At 35.1% G+C, this 14,201-nt stretch overlaps 2 protein-coding genes across 4 annotated transcripts in view; both read left to right on the forward strand.

Moving 5' to 3' along the window:
• The window catches only part of LOC110028513 (E3 ubiquitin-protein ligase BRE1-like 2), a 76,807-nt gene extending 70,216 nt beyond the window's left edge, over window positions 1–6,591 (forward strand). The window contains exons 16-20 of one of the 3 annotated variants that reach the window (XM_020730399.1): window positions 2,770–2,907; window positions 3,005–3,207; window positions 3,296–3,458; window positions 4,202–4,344; window positions 6,499–6,591. In XM_020730399.1, coding sequence (XP_020586058.1) covers window positions 2,770–2,907; window positions 3,005–3,207; window positions 3,296–3,458; window positions 4,202–4,333 — 636 coding nt within the window. In that variant the 3' untranslated portion in view covers window positions 4,334–4,344; window positions 6,499–6,591. Of the gene's footprint in view, window positions 1–2,769; window positions 2,908–3,004; window positions 3,208–3,295; window positions 3,459–4,201; window positions 4,486–6,314; window positions 6,332–6,498 lie in introns of those variants that run through there. The other 2 variants (XM_020730400.1, XM_020730401.1) reach the window with 2 other exon arrangements.
• A 4,264-nt stretch (window positions 6,592–10,855) lies between these two features.
• The window catches only part of LOC110028559, a 10,129-nt gene continuing 6,783 nt past the window's right edge, over window positions 10,856–14,201 (forward strand). Inside the window, exons 1-3 of the mRNA XM_020730459.1 lie at window positions 10,856–11,956; window positions 12,055–12,143; window positions 12,232–12,343. Of these exons, the coding sequence (XP_020586118.1) occupies window positions 10,969–11,956; window positions 12,055–12,143; window positions 12,232–12,343 (1,189 nt within the window). The 5' untranslated portion in view covers window positions 10,856–10,968. The remainder of the gene's footprint in view (window positions 11,957–12,054; window positions 12,144–12,231; window positions 12,344–14,201) is intronic.

Here is a 14,201-nt window from a genome sequence, read left to right on the forward strand (position 1 = left end):
TTTTATATATATAGTCATACATGTGCTACGATGTCGGTTACGGTCGAGAGATCTGCTAGGGTTTCCAATGCCGATTTCCATCGCATTTGATTATGCCGCTCGAAGGAGAGGGCTCGCACCTCGCATATGTTTCGTTGACTCTCCCTCCTCATCTTCTGCTTCGTCCCAACGTTACTGTGTCTCTTCTACGTCGTTGGCTCGTGTCGGCGTCTCGTTGGTTTTTGTCGCAGATTCTGTTGCAGCTCGTGTCGGCGTCTGTTGCGTCTGCGTCGTTTTATGTTTCGACGTTGCGCCTCTCCCTGCCCGACAACTTCGTTTTGCCTGCGTGTCAGGGACCTCACAGCAGGTGAACGCCGACAGATCTCCCTGCTCTGATGGTGCCCCCTTCTTCTTTGGTTGAACCAGACAAAACTTCCTTTGCCCACATGGTGGGTAACCCTTAGGTGGAGTCCGCGCTTGTCTTCCCCTCAAGCTATAAGGATTGTTGCGATGGTACAGATGATTGCCTTTTTGTTAACAAGGGAGGTAGAAAATGTGGGAAAAATGCAATATTTTTCTCCGACTTAGAAATTTTAACCCTGATGGAGAAATTCAAGTTTGCTCTTATTGAAAAATTTCAGTGGGTGCACCCACCTATGGAAGTTATTAAAAAGATAGTTGATGATTTTAAACTAGTAGACAAGTGGAAAGTGAGACTCATGAATGGGGGACATGTGTTGATTCAACTAATCGTGGCTGAAGTGTACACTTGAATTTTCTCCAAGAAATATCTTACTATCACAGACAAATCAGTTAAGTTACTCAAGTGGTCTCATGATTTCGACTCAAATCATGAAACTCCCACTGTACTGGTATGGTGTAGCCTACCTAGTCTCAAGCTACACTTTTTTCATCATCAGATTCTGTACTATATTGTGGCCATCCGTAGGGGCCCTATGAAGCTAGATCTACCCACTTTCAATCTAACCAGACCTTTTGTGGCAAAAATACTTGTGGAAAAGGATCTTAATTTACCTAATGTTACTAAAGTCTGGCTGGACACAACTCATACTGGATATTGACAATAAATCATCATGAAACACAGATCTCCATATTGTACTCACTGTAAGATGTTTAGGCATACCTTTGATAAATGCCACAAGCTCCATCTTAATTTGAAATCCAAGGTTCAAATGAATAAGGATGGGTCTAACCCCACAACTTTGGACATTTTAGTTCCATCTTGGGAGGATGCAACCAAACAGGAGGTGTCTGTTGCCCCTATGGACCCACCTAACACTACTGTTACTGTTACTGTGATTGATGTGATGTTTATACCTTCAAACTCCATAGAAAACAATACTGAAGGACTATTACCTACAAATGGTAGTGTTCAGATTGATAATCAGGAGAACCTCGCAGCTCCCCATCTTCAGGAAGTATCCGGTGTAGAGGCAACTCATACTTCACATATACTAGAACCTATTGTGGGTACTACGGTTGGTATTCCTTCTGCTACAGCTCTACCACTTTATCAGACTGATTCTTCGGATGAAGAATAACAGGTTTACACTTCCAGGAGGAAGAAGAAGAATTGAGATATACTTGAGCTCAGGAATGTTATGGATGATTCTTTGGTTACTTCGGGTAATGGTACGCAACTTATCAATTTGTTAGTTGGATCCCTTACAAGAACCAGAGGCAGGGGCAGGACTAAATTGGGATGATCCTCTCTTTTTCCGCACCCTGTGGTTTTGGATTTTTTGATTTTTATGTACCCTTTTTGACTTTTTTGTGTGTTGTAATGTGTGAGTTGGGTGCCTATTTTTGGGCCCACTCATACAACTTATTTGTATCTTTTCTCTTTAATATATTAGCCCTTGGGCTTTTTTCAAATATATATATATATATATGTATATATGTATATAAATATATGTATATATATATATATGTATATATGTATAAATATATATATAGATATAGATATAAATCATATCATATAAGCAATTGCTTATTGATATTCAGTATATTCTTGTTGACGTTCTTAGTCTTCTTATGTAAGTAATGTTTGTGATTTTTTTAGGTTTGCATGCGTAAGATTCTATGGAGTTATCATCTCTGCTTCATTATATATTTTGGTCTCTCTATGAGAGTTCTTTCTTTTTTTTTTCATTTTCTTGAGTAAGAGAGAGAGAGAGAGAAAGAGAGAGAGAGAGAGAGAGCAGTCAGTTTTATTCATATGTATTGGTCTACATTTTTTATTTTATGAAATATTAGATTGAATGGGAGCATAATTGTTTTTTTTTTTTTTTGAAATTTTTATTATAGTATATTTTAATTGTAAACAATTTATACGAATCATCATCAACATTATCCCATTTATTTAGAATTGACATCATGAATCTTCATCCTATCTGGTTTTAAAATTCTTTTTTTACGTTCTCTTTTTACCAAACATCCAGTTTTGTTATTTTTGGCTTTACCCTTTTTTTTCATAATATTGCTGTATCTTGTGCCTTTCATTCTAGTAGGTGCAATCCTTAAATTCTGTCTAATAAAGTAATTTCACTCTTATATTTCCTTTTTAACAACTCACTCATCTTGAAATTATATTCCTTTCATTATCCCATCATCGGTGCCATATGATGCTTCAAAACTAAAGAGAATTCCATATGATAACTTTTTCTTCTATTGCATTGTTACTTGTCAATGTATGCTGTTTCTTTTTGAGAGATTTGTAATTTTGGACAATGAAGTACCATAGCTTTATTTCTCTGACATTTATGGCAGTTAGTATCTGATAGTGTGAGGATGAAACAAGCATATAGTTCCCTTCTCTCTGATAAGAATACCAAGATGCAGCAGCTTACGAGGCTCAATACATCAAATGGGTCACTGAAATCCAAATTATCTGATACTGATGATCGGGTTTGTTCTATGCTTTCCCCTGTAGTAATTCCCTGCATCCTATTTCACCTACATCCTATTTCTCCATCACTTAACCAAATTGCTTTAACTTCTGTAGATAAAATCATTGCTTGCACAAGCTGCCAAAACTTCCGTTGAGAACAGGCAGATTGCCATCACCATGTCTAAAACAAAACTAGAGCTGGCGGATTCTGAGAAAGAGCTGAAGTGGCTGAGGTCTGCTGTCGATTCCACCAAGAAGGAGCATGAACGCAACCAGGAGAGGATCCTCAACTTGAGGATGGAGTTAGAGAGGGAAAGGTTATTTGGGCATTTGGGTGCATTCATCCATCTCTTTAGTTTTAAAACACATTATCAATTCTTTTCCATTGTCTTATACCGAATACAGGAGTGAGAGGAAAAAGCTTGAGGAAGAATATGATGAACTGAAGAATGAAGTCATGGAGCTGAGCCCTGAAAGGCAGGAGATGGCCATTCAGAAGCTCCAGGATGAGATCAAGGAGTGCAAGGCAATACTAAAATGTGGTGTTTGTTTTGACCGCCCAAAGGAGGTAAGTTACAAAGTCTTCTCCTTTCATAATTCATTAAGGAAAATTGGTTTCCCTATTCCTGAGCTTCAGCAAGCTCATTGCTCTTTTGAAAATTCAATTATTTGAAACTGGCCTGTGTTTAAAATTGATCGTGTATAGCATGCTCTCGTTTGATTCAGTTGAAGTTGTAGATTTATGTGTTGCTCGTATTAAAGCTCAAATTATTCAAAAACTAAATTTTAAAATTTTTGGTAAAATATAAAAAAAAAAAAAAATTATTACAAATTTATGAACTATATAAGAAATTTACATATGTAGCACACAATTCTTGTGTTTTTACATTTCTCACACATAAACTTTCATATTAACATACATAGCACTTTGGTGCTTTAATCCTAATGCATGAAATTGTGCATTTCACTTAAAAAAATGATAATAGTGCTTTTTTTTATTTGATTGGGTTCTGTATATGTAAAAATGCCCCAAATACAAATATATAAAATGAATAATAATAAATATTAATTATTTCGAGTCGAAAAGGGGTGAAGATGATCACACAAGTGTGTGCTTAGCTCCTTCATAAATTTAGCTCAAAATTTTTGGTTGTGTTCTGTTCATTTAACGAATATTTCAAACATGAATTTTTTAAAGAGCCGAACATGAATAGTGTGGTTATTTTGAGACTGCTCTAATATTCATGTAAGCTTGCCTGGAAATCAGTTATGACCAAACAAGTCATCATATTTTCGCCTTTTTATCTGTAGGTGGTCATCACTAAATGCTTTCATCTATTTTGCAATCCCTGCATTCAAAGAAATCTGGAAATCCGCCATAGGAAGTGCCCTGGTTGCGGAACTCCATTTGGGCAGAACGATGTTCGTGAGGTCAACATATGAAGTCGAATACAGTATGTTTTCTTTTCATTTAGGGAGATAACTGGTATAAAAACATGTGCAGGTAGTGATAATAATCTGCTCTACAATAATGCTTCCTTTCATTATAATTTTTTCTTTAATTGAGATGTCTGGTGTATGTAGCTTTCCTTGAATACATAAATGTGCGTTCATCCTATGATTGTAGGCAAGCCGTCTCACGTAAATCATCCTTCCTTGCCATCAAGCTCGCGGCACACAATATGTCGTTGCATGCATCATTGTCTTCATATGTGGAACCCATGACTCATTGTGTCCTCTCAAATCCAGATATGTCATTAGCCTAGCATGCAATGTTGAGCCTGGAACCACTATTTGTTTGCATGCTACATTGTACCTACAATTGATGCATAACCCCAAGCCTAATCTCATGAACCATATAGTTGTTTTTGTCATCTTCATCATCGTTGGGCCTCCATTTCTGTCCTAGATTAATCTCATCTATTTTTACTTAATAAAAAAGGAAAATGCATTTTTGTAAATTTCATTTCCAACCAACCAAATAATATTGAAAATTTTTAATTGCATTAGATTTATTTAATGTTTTGTTTAAAATACCCATAAATTTTAAATGCATAAGTCAAATAAGTCCTTAATAGCCTTTTTTTGTTATCCTTTATTATTATAATTTTTTTCTAATTTTAAATGTTTGAGGTAGCCATGCCATTCATCATTTCCAAAAAAAGGATAAGATGAAATAAAAAAAAATGTCTCACTAGTGTATACCCCCACCTATCTCATTTTAGTTCTTTACTGAGAATTTTAGACTAAGACCTCTTCAATCCTTTTAGCAAGTTCTTCATCACATATCTGCTGAATTTTGGTTTGGTTCCAACTGTCATTGTTAATGAGAACTGCAACTTCGCAATTTTCGAGCGTCTGAACATTAATAATACGGGCCAAGCTGTTCGTGTTGAATCAAAAAGTCAATTGGTTCTTTTGTCGTTGATAAGCACACTGAATCTTGGATTCATGAAACAATTTAACACCCAATCCTTGATTTTGGTATGGCAATTCATGAAGTTCAAAATGGCCCTTAAGTGTAACATAGTTCATCTTGTCAGAAGCCCGCACCTTATCAATCTTGAGAGCCATATGTCGTGATCTAGCCATCACATTTCTAAACTTATTAAGGACTTCTCGAGCGAGGAGGCTAAGAGTAAAGACGGAATGCTCTAGGATAAATGTCTTGCTCCTTCGAGATTATATGAGCGAGAAATTTGGTTAGGATCTTGTAATTGGTTTGACAAAGACAAACTAGCTTGAATTTATTAGGAGAGTCTAGATTCCGATCCAACGAATAAGCATAATACCAATTTATTTCTAGCTACTTGGCATATTTCTTTACTATTAAACGATTCAATAGGTGTAGTGATTCCATCCAAAACTTCGGTCCAATTGGACCTAGTTTAGTGTGATTGAACCTAGTTTGTTTGATGTCCTTCCAAATGTCTTCCTCTTCAGCCTAAACAGAATGTTTTTCTACATTATTAGCAAGCAATTGGACCAAATTCCTCAGATCTCTAACTATATCGGGGACGTCCAGAAGTTCCCGATTCATTATCAAGGGTCGACAGCTAGGCTAGATTGGCCGACTGAGCCAGTTCTTTCTATCCAAAGTCAATAAAGTTCGGTCGACAACATGTTGACCAAACCTGACTGAAACAACCTTGCCAACCCGAAGCCAAGCAAGCTTTAGTTGACCGAGTCAAAGAGTAGCAGAGTGATATGCTTATATCTATAAAATATTAAGAATAACATGTACAACTGGGGTAAAAGTGTAATATTACTATATTGTACTCTTTTTACTATAAATAAGGGGATCATCATTTCTTGAACAGAGGACTATAAATAAAATAAAAAGAACAGAAAATGTTAACAAAATTAATACAATTTATTGTTCATGACTGTTCTCTCTGTCTCTCTCTCTCTCTCTCATACTTAGGGTCTATTCCTTTGGGTGTGATTCACGGACAAATGGGGACTCAATACTATCGGATTATATAATTTCTACGGGTGAATTATATACTATTACATGTCTTTATCCATTTTAATAGTACTACTTACATCATTTATGAACAAAAATTTAAAAGTATTTTTTAATTTATGTTATTGTTTTTATTTTTCAGGGTCCATAACAAAAATTAGATGTAAACTCACTCGATTCTTAGCAATTTAAGGGCAAGGTATGTATTATTCAGATGTTTAGTTGTAATTGAAATTTCAAATACATTTTAATGTGAGACATAATTTTTGTTTAATATCAATTTATATATATATATATATATATATATATTTGGTTTAGTATTGAACTATACAGTTATTATATTTTATTCAACGTGAGAGAACATTTATCATTATTATTTATTTATGTTGAAGGTAAAGTTAGTTAGCAATTATTTGAAATGAGATGCTCATTTTATTTTTGCAATGATGGATAGAAAATATGTAATATTTTATCAAAAATTAACATTAAAAGAAACGGAAAGAATTGGTATTTTACAATTTGTTTTGCGCATCAAGTTACTTAGGCTCTGTTTGGGGACGTTTTTTTCACGCAGCGCGGCCCCAAACCGCAAAATTTTCCCATTTGGTTCCCAGCTTCGTGGCCGAAGGAAGCTAAATGTGCGGAAAGTCGGCCGCGTGATCGACCCCGTGGCCCAGCTTTCGCTTTCCACATTCGTGGGGAACGTTCTATTGTACCCCTACCCTCTTCCGCCTTCGGGAAAAGTAACGAGTGAATCACAACATATAAAGCCAAAGCCCCTTCCTTGCCTTCAAAGCCCCTTCCTGCTCGATCCTCCTTCGCGCAAGCTGCGATCCTCTCTAATGCGATAGAGCTGAAGCACCTTCCTTGCCCCTTCCTCGCCTTCGAAGCCCCTCCCTGCTTGATCCTCTTACGCGCAAGCTGCGATCCTCACTGATGTGACAAAGCCTTTCGAAGGCCCTCCCTATTTGATCCTCCTACGAGTAAGCTGCGATCCTCCCTGACGAGACAGAGCCGAAAGCCCCTTCCTTGCCTTTGTTGTCCCAATTTCGTTCGACGAATATGAAGAATGTCGAGGGTTCGTTCACGAAGGACATGGTTTTGGACGAAACCGGGAGGGGAGGGGAGGGAGGGGAGCGTAAGGGAGGGTTTTCGGCATGGGAGGAGGTCGAGGAGAGGGTAAGGTAGAGATGGGTTTATGGTTTTAATTTCTTTTTATTTAAATTTAAATTTTATTAATTTGATTAATAATTAATGATTAATTCATATATTTTCAAATTAATAATAATTAGATAAATTTATATGATATAATTTAATGATTAATTAATTAATTTATAAACATATTTTTAAGTTTTAAATTATTTGATAAAAATAATTAATTTATCATTAACGTTAATTTATTATTTAAGATATAATTTGTTTAATAAAAAAATTATTTTATATTTTGTTACAAACAGCGTTACTATATAAAGACACCATGATCTTTTGTCGAGAAACAACTGACCAACAACTGTCAGCTGTTTTCAGAGAGCTGCAAGAAACAACTAGTCAGTTTCCCCGCAGCAGCTTCTTGGGGTAGCGCAGGTGCAACTGAAAAGCTGAGAAGCTGCAGCTACTCGAAACAGAGCCTTAATTGTTATGTCTCATGTATCGAATTGTTATAATGTTTTTTTGGAGAACTTCTTTGTATTTGATATGAATCCCACTTCTTTGACGTTGATAAATGATAATTTGGAGGCTGTGAATTACTCTCATAAAAGATTTAACGTTACATAAATTAAAAAAATTAATTACATTTTCATTTCATTCCATGAATATTTAAAGTAGGAAGAATTTATAGATTACAAGAGTTCCAAGCTCGTAACTAATTACATCACTTAACATAATTACACTATTCAACCTAATACAATAATTAAGGAATCATGTATCCAGACTTACAAGGGAGGGTAATTTGGTATTTTGCCCCTCCCAAAATATCAGTTTTGTCCCTCCTGAAATATCATTTTGCTCTTCATTGCTTTAACCTCTTCCATATTTGGTCTAGGGGGCAGTTTGTCTTCCATTAAAAAAAAAGATATTGGTTATGTCCTTGCCTCTATCCTATCAAAATTATTTAACCAAAAAATATATATTTATAGAAATTGTTGAGCTTAATAAATACAACATTGAAGTGGATGAAATAAAGATTTAATAGTAACTCTTATTTCACAAAAAAATATTGATTAAAAAAGAAATAAGTAGAATGTATTAAAAATTTGATGATTGTTTCAATTTAAAAAGCTAATTGTGTAATAATTTTCTAATTTTAAACTTGTTCAAGTAAAACTAATAGCCGACAAATATTTTAATCTTTTATCTTAAAAAAAGTTACATTTATAATATTTTGTTTAATAAAACACAAATGTAACATTCTATACGAAACGATAATATCAATTTTAGCATCAGCAACTTTAAAACTCTATTAAGTTGTTAACCTTATCTGTGTTAGAATTAGGAAAAAATATTGAGTCCAGAGTCTAGACTCAAAGCTACGTTCGGGAAACAGATGTGATGCACCGGGCGGAGCAGAGGAGAAATAAATACTGCATTCATAATGGTTTTACTTCTCATAAATTATATTTATAGTCTTAATTATCTGCTTTGAGAGCCTTGTAATGGTTAGTATATGAGATAGATTTAGGATTACCACATGAAAAATTTTACTTCTCATAAAGTTGCATTTATAATATTTTGTTTAATAAAACACAAATGTAACATTTTATACAAAACGATAATATTAATTTTAGCATCAACAACTTTAAAACTCTATTAAGTTGTTAACCTTATCTGTGTTAGAATTAGGAAAAAATATTGAGTCCAGAGTTCAGAGTCTAGAGTCCAGACTCAAAGCTACGTTCGGGCAACAGATGCGATGCACCGGACTGAGCGGAGGAGAAATAAATACTACATTAATAATGATTTTACTTCTCAGAAATTATATTTGTAGTCTTAATTATCCGCTTTGAGGGTCTTGTAATGGTTAGTATCTGAGATAGATTTAGGATTACCACATGAAAAATTTTACTTAATAGATCCTGGTTTTATATCTCTAGAGATTATCATTATCACTAAAATGAATTTTATGTTAGTGCCCTTAGAAGATTCACAGTGGAAAATGAATTACATAATCATCAACATGCTCAATTATACAATGTTGTTGAAAGAACTTTTAACATTTGAAAAAGAAATATTTCAAATGTTAATGCATGTGTCAAATTCTTTTATTCCTTCAATAGATATTGTGATTGTTTGTGTAGTATTGTAAAAAAAATTATTATTCTCTATCTATGATATATAACTTAATAATCAATTGAGATGCAACATGATGGTCAAAATAGTGAGATATAAATCCATGATGGAAACTCCCAAATTCCATGTAACAATTGAGAAAGAATTCAAAGGCATGTCAAATAACATGTAATTACTAGCAACATATGGGAAGCACATATAAAAAGTCATATTAACAAATAATAAGATCTCCATCTTCAAAAAATTCGTAAATTATTGCTGATGCCAAGTCTAGACGAGGGTTGATGAGACATTATTAACTTACAACTTATGTTTTCTAATCATTTCTAGGTATTAAGTATGTTATTCCTACAATTTATTGCAAGTTATGTGAATAAAATAGTAATAGTTGCTTTCAACTTTGAGATTTTTAGCAAGACAATAAACTTTATATCTCCAATGTTTAACTAATAAGTCTATAACAATAATTTAATAGTCTCTTATGTTTACCAAATTTTCTTTTACTTGATTTATAATCATTCATTTGGTCATGAGAATGTAAGTTTCTGTCCAAATTATGAATGAAAAATTTTATCAAATTAATTTGATTTTTAAGTTAATTCAAATTAGTTAAAAGATGAATCTAATTAGTTAGATGTGAATTATTTTGGAAGTCTTTCTCTTAAATAATAACATTCATTCATAAGGTTGGTAGCTACTTAATAGAGAAGTATTTTAAAAGAAGAATTAAGATTAACTCAATCAATGTTGTATGAAGATTTCATAAAGCTTATAGAAAGACGATCGACAATTTGAACATGATTTTTTTTTTTGTTTTAAAAGGAAATCATTATTTGGTCTAATGGGCTCCAAATAACGCTTCCCCCAGTTAGGTCGAAACTCAGGTGTGCTTTAATTGATCTGAAGAGCTCGCACCATGGGATTCAAATTCTCGACCCCGACCCGAGGGACTTACGCCAGAGGCCGCACCAATGAGCCGAGACGTGAAATATAATTTTTTCAAAAACTGCTATGGAAAATACTAAAAATTTTAAAAACATTAAAAAGAGTCAATGCTGACCCAAATGTAGTTGAAAAATGTTGATGGTATTTTTAAATTTAATAGTTTTGCCATAATAAAGTTTTTTTTTTTTTTTTTTTTCCCTCCATCACGCGAAATCATTAAAATTGAGGTAAATCATTAAAAAACACTGATTAAAGAAAAAAAAAAACCGGGCCGGTTCTATACCTAAATCGGTTAGGCCTAAATGACCGGCTGATCCGCTCTTCTTCTTCTTCTTTGCATCTCCGTCGCCGAGCCCTAGACGTTACTCAGGGCGGGACCATGTTTCGCCACCTCAAACCCCAAACGAGAACCCTAATAAGCCCCACTTCTCGATCTCTCCCATGCTTCTGTTCTTCTTCGTCCTCCTCCTCCTCGCCCTCCCCTCTGCCACCTGACCATGACTCATCCGTTGATAGCGATTCTCTTCCGTCTGATCGCACAGAAACTAGTGGATCTTCACCTACATCTCCTCCCTCCTACACTTCCTACTTTAGTGAAATTAAGGAGCGGCTCAAGTCCCTTCCAGCACAGCCTCGCCGCATTCCCAGAGATCCCCCGCCTCCCCCTGCATTTTCCGCTGCCACTAAGTCCCCGCCGGCCGCTTCCCTCGAGGAGATTCGAAAACATCTCGCCGAATTCCGGCTTAAATCCGGCGGGTCTGCTTCTGGTGACCGCCCTTCCTCCGGCTCTCCGCTCTCGTTCCAGGATCTTCTCAAGAACAATGTTTTTGGAAAACCCAGTTCCAGTGACGGAACCACTGGTCCCGATGCTGGAAAGGCTTTTCCATTCGATTCAATCAGGGAGAGCCTCAAGAAGTTCAGGGCTTCATCCCGTGAAACTGAGGGCCAAGCACGGAGCTCCAGCTTCAACATCAGAGCTTTCCAGGATGGCGTGAGGGAGGGGCTCGGGGAGAGTGGGAGGGGTCCACAACTCATCGGCACTGACAAGTTACCTGATTCGATTTTTGGGAAAGAGAGGAGAGAGAAGAAGGGGGAAGGGGAAGAAGGGGAGTCAAAAGTTCTGAGGACGGAGTTTGTGAAGATGTATGGTTATGAAGAACTTGGAGAGAAGTTGCAGAGACTAAGGCCGGAAAAGGATGGGAAAAAGGGGGAGTGGTTTTCACTTACTGAATTGAATGAGAGGCTCGCAAAGCTTAGGGAGTTGGAGGAGAAGGAGACAGAATCCAAGATGGGTGGAGTATCCATTAGAGATCTCAGGGAGAGCCTTCAGAGGCTCAAGGATTCAAATGCCATTAAAAAGGCAAATAGTCAGTATTTCCTTCTCTTTTCAATATGTTCATACTATTCTGTGCTGCATTCTGATCTGTAGCACTGAAAACTTGATGCTTGTTTTGCATCTGAGCAGTGCAAAGGTTCTCTTTGTTCACCAACTTGGGCCGTCAAGGAACGCAAACTTTCATGCTTAATCCTCCTCAGGAGCACCTTGTACAAAATGTGTGTATCTATCGAATATTATTGACTTTTTACCAATGTTCATGGATGTAACTTATAAACTTACGAATTTTATTTCATTTTTGTGCAGTATTTTCATCCAGATCATATGTCTTCAGGTGAGAAAATGAAGTTGGAACTAAAGAAGGTTAGAGATGAATTTAAGATGTCGGAGAACGATTGTGGATCTACTAGAGTACAAAGTAAATTGCCTCTTTTAATTCTCTCGGTTATTGTTCTTGATGCACATATTCATAAGTTACCTGTTCTGGCATCAGCCTGTTTGAGATCTTGTAGAACTTATAGATGAATAAAATTAATTGTTTGAATGTATAAAACACTTTGATGTATCTTGGTGCTGAACAGCTGCTTGCCCCAACTCAGCTATCGGAAACTTTTTGCTTGTCAGATTAATTTATATTGTTCATTTATAGTTGCAGGATGAAAAAATCAAAATAAAATAAAAGGGGCATTTCTTACATGCCACCCAATTGCTATGTATTTACATGTCTAACACCTAAACTTTACTTTTTATTATCATACTACCCAAATCTTTCATATCATGTAAAACATGTCACTAGTTTCACTTTTAAATACTGAAACACACATTTTCATGTATGGGGAAGTTGACATATATATAAAAATTGAAGTTTAGATGCTAGATATATAAATAAATAGGAATTAAGTGGTATGTATATAAATCTTCTAATATAAAATACTTTTAGGTCGGCTTATAGAACCTGTCATTTGTATATTGTTACAACAAGTATATTTGAAATTATATGGCTTTTAAATAAGCAATTATGTGGTTTTGAATTCAGACCTATGCCAAATTGGATGTGATCTAAGGAAGGTTGTTGTTTGTGAACCTGGATTTCTACTTTGATCTATATTTTGAACTTTGCGTCCCATTTCTCTTTCGAAAGAGTTGGATGATGGGGGTTGTGATCTATGAAGGAGTTCTTTGGGGACGAAGAAGGAAAACTTGGACTAAGAAAATGATAGACGGTATGTTTTTTATAATGAAATCATAAAGAATCCATACTAGCTTTTAAATGATTTTGTTTGCTATATAGTAACTAATTGAGTTAAAATTGGCCTATTGGTCTATCAAATACTATTCAAATAGGATCCACAATATCGACATACCGAATTGCATGTCTAATCATGTAGGTTACGTCAAAAGTTGATCCATTGCAAGGTTTATTCTTTGGCTCCCATTTTGCAAGGCCAATTATGGAGTGTGGCTTTGAAGTTAAAAAGAACATTTATACAATTATGGAAGCATTATTAGAAAAAAAATTGCAATTATATTTTCAAGTAAGTTATACTTTCAACTTCCAGCTGATTAGATTTGCAGCATGTTATTTATTTGATATTGGATTGTTATGTTATGATACGTTGCTTTTATTGTTTAAATTACATCTGTAAAACATAGTAGTGAAGACATGCGACTCTAAAGGAGCTTCTTTTGCTTTTTATTTTTTATTTTGTTGCAATTGTTTTCAAAAACCTAGCATATCACAATTTTGATTTGGGTAGAAAATTTGTGCTAAAATGCCACAAATTGCATATGGTTTCATGTTCATTGTCATTTGCTAATGCTTTTAGAGAACAATTATTATGAAGTGTATGTTGGTAAATCACAAGTAGCTACGTTTAATTTATAAATTATGACTGGCTTTGTTTGTTATATAAATTCAATTGTTAGACAGTAAATAATTTGCTCATTGATAAGCAAAATGGAGATGAGGACGTTAAAATGGATGTGTGACAAAATTAGGAAGAATAACTTGAGGAGCAATTATTAAAGAGATTGTGGAAGTAGCATATATATTGAAGATTAAATAGTTGTGTTTAGGGGTGTAAACGAACCGGACACGAACGAACAAAGCTTGTGTTCGTGTTCGGTTCGTTTGAAATTTAGTTTGTTTGAAATAAGCTCATGTTCGAAATTGTTCGTGAAGTTACTGTTCGTATTCGTTTCTTAACGAACGAGCCAAACACGAGTTGTTCGCGAACGACGATCCAGTTTGACACCTCTAATATTAATATATATAA

This window comes from Phalaenopsis equestris, unplaced genomic scaffold (assembly GCF_001263595.1).
Source record: "Phalaenopsis equestris unplaced genomic scaffold, ASM126359v1 Scaffold000513, whole genome shotgun sequence".
NCBI lineage: Eukaryota > Viridiplantae > Streptophyta > Magnoliopsida > Asparagales > Orchidaceae > Phalaenopsis > Phalaenopsis equestris.